The sequence below is a fragment of the Austrofundulus limnaeus genome, unplaced genomic scaffold (assembly GCF_001266775.1).
Source record: "Austrofundulus limnaeus strain Quisiro unplaced genomic scaffold, Austrofundulus_limnaeus-1.0 Scaffold76, whole genome shotgun sequence".
In the NCBI taxonomy this organism is placed as follows: Eukaryota; Metazoa; Chordata; class Actinopteri; order Cyprinodontiformes; family Rivulidae; genus Austrofundulus; species Austrofundulus limnaeus.
In genome coordinates, this window is record NW_013952478.1 from 1,726,566 (window position 1) to 1,735,823 (window position 9,258).

General features: G+C 39.0%; 2 protein-coding genes across 3 annotated transcripts in view; one reads left to right on the forward strand and one right to left on the reverse strand.

Annotated features, from left to right (window-relative positions):
* LOC106519427 (rho guanine nucleotide exchange factor 26) overlaps positions 1 to 4,132 on the forward strand; it is a gene marked incomplete at its 5' end in the record, with an annotated part of 26,936 nt that extends 22,804 nt beyond the window's left edge. The window contains 3 exon segments of the mRNA XM_014011112.1: positions 1,471 to 1,538; positions 1,723 to 1,824; positions 2,632 to 4,132. Of these exon segments, the coding sequence (XP_013866566.1) occupies positions 1,471 to 1,538; positions 1,723 to 1,824; positions 2,632 to 2,774 (313 nt within the window). The 3' untranslated portion in view covers positions 2,775 to 4,132.
* Positions 4,133 to 5,185: 1,053 nt separating this feature from the next.
* Positions 5,186 to 9,258, reverse strand: part of dhx36 (DEAH (Asp-Glu-Ala-His) box polypeptide 36) — a 29,005-nt gene continuing 24,932 nt past the window's right edge. For both annotated transcript variants that reach the window (XM_014011111.1, XM_014011110.1), the window contains 2 exons: positions 5,687 to 5,839; positions 5,186 to 5,604 (listed from right to left, as the gene is read on the reverse strand). In XM_014011111.1, coding sequence (XP_013866565.1) covers positions 5,371 to 5,604; positions 5,687 to 5,839 — 387 coding nt within the window. In that variant the 3' untranslated portion in view covers positions 5,186 to 5,370. The remainder of the gene's footprint in view (positions 5,605 to 5,686; positions 5,840 to 9,258) is intronic.

Consider the following 9,258-nt stretch of genomic DNA (forward strand, 5'->3'; position numbering starts at 1 on the left):
TTATTAATTCGTTGTTATAAGTTATAAATGGTCCAAACAGTTGTTTTTGAACTTTATTCAGGTTTCTGGAAGTCACTTGTTTGCACACAAAGACACATACACACACTTTTTCTTCATTTATGTACACCAGGTGAGCAAAACCCTTTATCAGACCTCATAAATTTTCTATAAAACTCCCCTACAGTTTATTTTTGTTGGAGGAAAACTTATTGATTTAGAGATTTACTTTTAACCACTAAAAAGCTTCGTTATGAGAAACATAATGCATGAGGATTACATTCTGTTTAAGCTGCAGGTCAGGCTTGTCTGGGCGAGTAAAGTAAAAACAATAACAAAAAAAAAAAAAACAATTAGATGGGGGTCATGGATTCAAGCCAGAAGAGTTTTATGGAAATCTCAGCATACAATATGCTCTGTGTGACAGAAACTGTAGATTTGAGTCATCCTTTAACATCTGATTCAGTCCAAATCTGATGCAAATACAATCTGAACACTGCCTTTGTTTTATTGACCTTTCCTTTATYAGCAACAATAGGAGGAAAAGAAGTTTCCTTTTCTGTGTGTAATGAGGACAAAATAAGCTCAGGAAGGAAGACAGCAGTTGTCAAACATCACTCTTGTGTTTGAGCAGCTAAGTGTTTTCCTCTGGACTATGACCCAAACGGGCAGATGTGTTATCATGAAGAAGATTGGTCCAGCAGGTTTTAGTATCATTTAAATCCAAAGGTCGCTTTTTACCTTTATAACACAATATTCCAGAACACTCTGAGCTCACTGCAGGTCTCACACATTTAGAAATTCTTTCACTGCATTTCACATCCACAGTGATTTTTTTATACTATTCAGTTCTTGAGGGGTGACAGATTAGTCTTTCAATCTTTTGTGACCTGAAAGGGATCAGAATGTGTGTTTGTGTACAACGAGAATGCAATAATGAGGTCTGACTCATTGGTCCAGACTGTGAGGTCTGTTTAAAGACCCACACAACCATCTCTCATATTATCGGTGGTCAGCAGTGCTGTCAAGGCCTCTATAAAGCCACTCTGGTTAATTTCCTGAGCCCCCAGTCCCTCCATCTATCCCGCTCCCACCGCCCTCAGCCCCACTCTTTCCAAATCCTTCAGAGCAGGTGAGATGATATCAAGTTTCATGGAATCGGACCTGCGCAGCTCCACCCTTTTTTTTTTGTTTTTCCATGAAACGCTGACAAACGCACAAGCAGGTTTGTTCTCTACTGAGAATCGGCTTTACAGTCCTCTCTGAATGAAAACACCCCTCTGTTCTCTCACCGAGTGGAGATGGAATGCAGAGTAGGATTTCAAGAGAACAAAATGAGCATTATACCTCAGTAGTCTGCACAGGTGTCATCCTCTGCAGCTGCTTTTTATATTTAAAATGTTCCAATATTCAAGATAGTTTTATTAACCCGTAAGTTTAATGAGTTGTGAATTGTTTTTTTTTTTTTTTTAGGAATGAGCGTGCTCGGTGGATCAGCGCACTAGGACAGAATGTCAACAAGAAAAGTCACGACCGAACCAGTAAGTTTATATTTATATATTATATTTAGTTTTAGTAAGTAATGACTCCCTGCTCTTTTTTTTAGCCTACTGCTCCATCTTGTGGTTAAGTAGTGAAACAACGCTTTACTGCAGTGATTTACCTCCATAAGAGATTTTTGCTGAACTGTTCTGAAATGATTTATGGCACTGTTTTTTTTTCCAGACATCATCCAGGTGGAGGTGATCAGAACTTACACAGCAAAGCAGCCAGATGAGATGTCCCTGCAGGTGGCTGATGTGGTTTTGGTCTCGCAGCATGTGGATGGTACATACATTATGATGCTTTGGTTTTCACTCCAGCAGCTGCACTCACTGCTTTTTTTGTTCATATTCCTCTAATTTTCCCGCATTCTCACGTCATCCACCTCCTTTCATCATGCACTTTCGCTCACTCTACCTTTTACTACCTATCTCTTTTGCATAATAAACCTGATGTGTTTTAAGTTTTACATCTATGAACTCAAAAAAAAAAGGAAGTCAAAGTTAATTTCATATTTGGTGACCATAGCAACTGGCTCTCGTAAAAGTAATTACAGTTGTGAACCCACAGAGCTGTGAAAAAAGTATTTACTCCCAGATACCTTTTTTTGCTACCCTTTATTGTCAAATCATGAAATCTGACCTTAGCTGAAGCAAGTGAGGTCTTTAGACCTTTAATTGTTCTGTTCTGTTTTTTATTTTATTTATTTTGTGGCGGGGGTGGGGGGACGATGTGCTTTGGCAGCAATTTTGGTTGGTTGGCCACTCCTGGGACTGTTCACCACTGTACTGTTCTGTCTATTCGTGCATAATTCCTCTATTTTCATTGATTTCTTGATTCTACAGCTCTGGTAGTAATTTTACTTAGGTGTGGCTTGTGCAATTAAACTCAGCATTCCAAACAAACAAACAAAACAAAACAAAAAAAGATAATTCATGATTTAACAGTTTAACTTTTTCGTATAGGTTCAAGTTGGTTTGAAAAACTTTCTTCCAGTGATAAATGAAATCCTGATTTAAAAACTACCTTTATCTATCTATGGGGTCAAATACTTTCTCCCAGTACTGTAAGATCAAATGTTTCTCCTCGCAGGCTGGTATGAAGGCGAGCGACTGCGTGACGGAGAGTGGGGATGGTTTCCAGCCGAGTGCGCTGAAAAGATCACGTGCCAAGCCACAATCGAGCGCAACATGCAAAGAATGGATCGCCTGCAGGGTCTGGAGACGAACGTGTGACCAGACAATCAGCTCGAAAAGGGATTTTTTTTTCCAGGCTTATGGTGACCCTTTGTCACTCCAGTTGCTTGTTTTTTTTTTTTAAAGCACTAAACTCTTAACACATGAGGTCAGAAGGCGACCTACCTTCAAGGATTGATTTGTTAGCCGCTAGCCTGCCCTGCTTCCAGTAAACACCAATCACTTGTCAGAGTTTCAGACTGTTTAGCAGAAACTTTAAGGACAGTTTTCTTAATTAGTGATTGGTCTGTGTGTGTACGTAGGGGGGTATGTCACTTCACCCCCCACAGCGAAAGCCACAACTTTTAACACCCTGCCACATCCCAACTTGCATGAAATTTTGTAAATTTTTAATTTTTTTTCCCCCAAGCACATTCTTCATAAATGATGTGCAGTCTAATGAGTTCAGCGCCTCTGTGGGAGGTAAAGTAGACCAATTAGTGAAACTTCGACAGCAGCCCGGTACGCGCTCCGTTAACGAGGCTCGAGGGCCACGTGTTGAGAAGCGTCACGAACAGTGTGGCCACCAAGATGTTGATTGTACAAGTGATAACAAGGCAAGACTGGCAGCTTTTTAACAGTGTACACCCCCGAGTGTTTGGGCAACATCTGATGGCGAGTGCGATTCTGGCCATGGTTATGCAACGCTATTCAGAATTGATTGAACAATTATTACAAATGATAGCCATCAAGTGATCTATGAGTATCTGCACTCCAGCTTGTCATTTGTCACCACTTAATGCCAACGCCATGAATCAGACACACAAGTATTATTCACTCTGTCCGTACAGCAGCTGGGATGGCCAGAAATCACACACACTTGATGCCAGCGCAGACGTTAAAAAGACGTAATGTTAAAATAATAAACGTGTGTCTGCTGATGGTGAGAACAGAACCGACGGGCGACCCCGCCTGGACCTGCTTTCAACGCGATTGTCCAGCGTGAGTCATCTTTTTTTAAATTTATTTTTTAAAGTGTTGCCCAGCTAAATGAAATAAACAGCTCGACCAGAGGATGGTAATAACACAATCTATCAAGCCCACAGTTCTGGCACCAAACCAGATGACAACCACTAACTATTCCAACAACACAAACTGAGGTTTGGCAAAAACAAGCAGAAAAATGTGGCCGATTAGAGTCTCTATCTTAGCTTTGCATTTGCACTCAGGGAGAAAGAAGTATTTGATTAAACTCATCTAAAGTTTTTTTTCAGTCATTTTTGCTTCATGTAACTATTGTAAATCAGCTATGTATATGTAAATATGTAAAACTGTAAAATTGTATAAATATAGACTGTTCTAAAAATAACCTTGTGTATTTCAATCTGCTCCTGCTATTAAAAGCATAATTATGTGAACTTTTGTCATAAATAGTGATCATTTCCTGTAAATTATTGCAGAATCAAAGACATGGATTTCTTTTTTATTTCTTCAGTGACATTCAAAATGATCATTTTAGGCATCGGAGCCTTCAGCACATTTTAAGAAGTACTATGGAAGTAATTGCAAACGCTTCTCAGATGTTTTTTCATAAATCAGAACAGCTTATGACCATGAAAGTGACTATATTTCAGTGTGATGGTATTCTTAACCTCATGAGACAGATGAAGCTAAGCAATGCAATGGAGGTGTTTTTTTTTAAACAACTAAAGGTAAAGTTCTGAACTATTGAAGAGAGCTGGTGAGCAAAWAACATCTTACCTGCTGTAAAGACTGTTCAGTTCTGGCCTTTTTTAGCAGGGCCAAGAGCAAAGTTGATTGCTGCCGTTTTAAAATGACTTCAATCTCTTAAAATGTCCAGGCAGCTCATGCAAACACGAATAAACACTATCAATTTTACATAAGTTATTTACATCAATTTCTGAGGTTATCTGAAGCGCAGCAGTTAGCTATAGCACTATCTGCACAGCTTTGGGCATTGCCTGAAGGAATAATATATTTCTGCTAATGTAAAACAAATAGCCATGTCAAAAAACATAAATTTGAGTTAGCCAAGTGTGCTATGTAGTTTTAAGGCTTTAGCTAACCATTGTGATCTTGGACAAGCATTTTGCTATACAGTCCTGTCAGAATTATATTTCTTCAAATGGAGGTCATTCAAGGACTCATTTACAAAAAAAAAAAAAAAAAAAGACTTTCCACAGAACCCCACATCAAAAGCTCAGAACTTTTCCTTTAAAGGGGAGTATCATGCAAAATCCACTTTTTAGCCATTAAATACATATTGTTTTGTACTTGGAGTCTCTAGGAGTGCAGAAAGTTGAATTTAGTAATGAGGAGGAATTCAGACCAAAGCATTGCAGTTCTACCTTTAAAGAAGGATTTAAAAGCATGACATTTCCTTTAAGGGGCATTGCTTAGAAAAAGAAAAGTCTATTTCCAATAAACAAACAAACTGCTTCTGTGAATGGTCTCTGAAACATAAAAAAACATTATTTTTATTACTTTGGCCTTTATGTTTATCATCAACATCTTCCAGGAAGTGCTAAAGTTTAAACCAAGAACCATCAGGGATGCTTTCTGTTTACCATAAATCTAGGTGCAGTCAGTCATTGCAAAGCTTTTTCTGCAACGTCCATCAGACGCCTGGCTGCTTCTAATCGTCGTCATCATCATCTTCATCGTTGAAATACATGTGTTTCCCTCTTGGAGCAGACGCCCACGTCCTGTCATAGTTTTTACTGCCACCTGTAGGTTTCTCCTGGGTGGTGATGAGGTCTATGATGGCTGTGATGACGGCACAGTCTTTGGACTGACGATTGTTCCAGTCCACAGGAGCTGGATTACTGATTTTCTCTTCTAACAGTGAATCCAGCTCTTTTTTTAAACTCTGCAGAAAACAGAAAATAAAACGGAAAAGAGTAAAAAATAAACTAGGCAGATTAGTTTATTTGAGTGGAGGTTTTGCGTACCTTAACAAGGTGAGCGATGCGTGCTGGGGATCTGAAGACGATCCACTGGTCGACTGCGATGGTCTCCTGGTCCTGGTCTTTCTGGATGGTGATGTCCCCTCCGAAGAACAGCAGTGAGAACGGAGACACCTCTGTGCAGTCGTACAAGAAGATCTGAAGGAAGACGGAGGTCAGTAGCACACAGTAACGGCAATATTACAACAGATTAACACATTCGGTGACAGGCGGCGACACCATTATGACACATTGTCTCTGACAGCTACTCTGTGGTGTGGGCTGAAAGTGTCCCATTAGTGAGGAGAGGATGTGCCAGTTTGAAATGTGTTTTGGTGCCTCTGGTGTTAGGAGAAATGTCATCTTGCCCCATCTGTGAATCTCCCTAATGTGTTACTTTCTCTACCATCCATTTCCCATGCTTCACTAACAGCTGCTTATGGAGAGCAGTTCGATTAGTCTCTTACCCAAAATAAAAAATCTTCTGACTAAATGTCATACTTAATAAAATATTAAGAATGAATTATTATAGCAATTTCAATGTCTGAATTATCAATACTGCAAAAAATGGTACACAATTTTATTACAAGTGCTACGCATTCAGCCTTCTAATAATTTTGTCATTGAAGCTAGATTTAAATGAAGTTGCCAGAATAATAAAGCACACAGAAAACGCTGTAACAAGCATGATGACAGAGAAGAAAAAGAAAAATATGGGGTGAAATGGGTTTAATGCATGTCTATCCTAATCACAAGATACAATATATTTAAAAGAGACATCATGCTTTTAAATCCTTCTGTTTCACATTTAAAATCATTCAGTTGGGGTCTATATAAAGTGGAACTGCAATACTTAGGTCTGAATTTATCGTTGTAACTCCACAAGCCCCTATTTCACCCTGCCTTTTCTGAGGTGTGTTTCAGATCAACTCGTTTTGAGGCTGTCCATCCAGCCTTACGTGTTATATTATATTACATGTTATTAGAGCCAGAGTTGGACCCAGAGCCAGAGGAGTTGAAAAGTCCTTGAATGTCTGTTTTGTTACAAATAATTTGATACAATAGTTCAGAAAACTGAATGGGTTGAAAAATATGACCTAAGCAGAACATAAAGCACACAGCACAGGGAGAAACTAAATTAAAAATTTCTGCACTGCTAGAGACTCCAACAAAATGCAACAAAATGTATTTAACAACTAAAAAAATTTGGATTTTGCACGATATGTCCCTTTTAAGTAATATTTTAATACCACAACACTCAGCTCAGTAAATGGTCCACTTTTACTTACTATTACAAATAGTTAGCCTGGTAAAAACCAGACCCTTGTCCTTCAATTTGCTTCATGCGAGGGTCTGGACTCTCGACTATAGAGAAGTGATTCTTGGTGGAGGCGTGGCCTCTGCTGAAGCTTAAAATGATTGGATCGGTTGGCCGCGATGTATGTGTGCCAGCTCCACTGTGAAGGAGGCTAAGCTAAGAAGCTAACCGGAAACTACGTGTGCTGTAAACAACCCTACTGAGAGGAGAGAAGTACAGAGCYGAACGAGACGACTGTAAATGAGAGMTGCTGCTTTRTCAGACAAATTTAATTTAATTTGGAAGCCTTATCAACACGGACTGGCTTCTTTCACTTCCTCCACTGCCATTGCTAAACTAACTAGCAGACACTGCGCAGAAAATCAACATCATTCAAAACTCTGCCTTCTGTTCTCTGATTGGCCCGGACGAAAATTCTCCTGAAGAAATCCTTGTCTATGGGAGAAATCCCAGACAGAGCAGTAAAGGGAAACTAGAATTGAGCGGAACTGCGTAGGAAGGCAAGGGCCAGGCTAACAAATAGTGTCTTTTAAAATAAATGAAAACAAAGTAACCAATCATAGTAGTGCTCTTGTTTTGAGTTTAAACTCCAGCACACTCTGTTCTCTTTATTGATGCATTTTTTGCCTTMACTAAAACCCTACACTCTCTGCAAGGCTGAAACTATTTAAACCTGCATAAACCAAGAAGATGAAAACAAAAGAGACAACGTCACGCTGCAAAGACAGTAAGTGTACTCAAAAACTATTTGAAGTGCATCATGTAGTAAATCCTTTTATTGTGAATATCATCATGCCACCATGAAAGGTGTGCACTAATAAGAACTGTCTGTGTGCAAATATTTGTTTGACTGGTGGCAAAATATCTCATGAACCACTGGACAAATTTGAATGAAACTCAGAAAGTAATCAATGAATGTATGTACATCCACAGCTTCCGGTAATTAATGTTTGCAATCAACCAAATTTAGGATGAGTATTAAAGCTAAAAGACCTTAGCAAACACAAATCACGATTTCTCAGTTATTTTTACAGATTTTAAGCTAAAATTGTGAGTCTGAGAGCGACTTCAAGCACATCAACAACTCCAAACATCATCTTTGTTTAAAACTTTGGGATGCAACGTGGTGGATGCACAAGTCAACAAATCTTCATTTTATCAGTGAGTTTTGACAAAAAGCATACCAAATGATAAGTTAATTACATTTTAATTATACAAGACTGCTTCACGTCTTGAAGCCATTTTAGGCCAAACAATAACAAAAGCACCTTCCACGGGATTCTTTTAGCAGGCACCCGGTGGCAGTTTGGTAAAACACAAACGTCAAACAAAACCAACCAAAAGTAGAAACACTAAAAGTTTGCGTCAAAACCCTGTGCCAGCAATAATAAGAACAAAAAGCTATGACAGCTCAGGGACAACTGTATTTACTCCATGAAAATTTAATGCAATGAACCACGAGAGGGGAAGTGCGTCAGAGGAGATGAAGTTTAACGTCATCCCCCGTTTTCTTTCTGCTTCTTTTTCTCCGTGTGGGCACCTAACCTTGAGATTCTCACATTTTCAAAATATCTTACTTTATGAACACAAAAGCACAGCACTGTGCACAGAAAGCATTTCAATGTGGTAAAAACTAAAATTAATACAGCGAAAATACGGTTCTACGTCAAGCCGGAGAAGTGGAAAACAAAGGCAGAGGTGGCTATTAGAGAGGCAATAAAAAAAGGTGTTTTCCTGCAGAAGCACTCACTACAGAGGTACAAAAAACAAAGATGATATATTGAAGGGACAGGAGAAAAAAAAAGAGTCTGAGGAGGGGTGCGAATAAAAAGAAAAGAGTGAGAAAGAGCTGGAGTCAGGAAACAGTATTGACCAGTTTGACCCCCACGACCACCTCTTCCATTGTGTCTGGAAGCTTTGAAGCACAAGAGCCTTTGAGAGGGAGTTGAAAGGTAGTGTTTTAATCAAATATTCATTAAGTGCAAAACTGATGCGGCATCATCGCCAACCTTTAACCGTTGGTACTTTTTATCTGCTCACAGGTATCCAGCAGAAAGGGTCCATTTCAAATCCCTAAATCCATTTTTACTCAGGGAAACTGGTTCGTTTTAGAAGTTTGCACACACCTTTTAAAAATGGGAGATGATCTCTCACAGCTGGAAACTTGTAGTGGAGCAAATGTACAGGTGCTGGTCATAAAATTAGAATATCATGAAAAAGTAGATTTATTTCAGTAATTCCATTTAAAAAGTGAAACTTG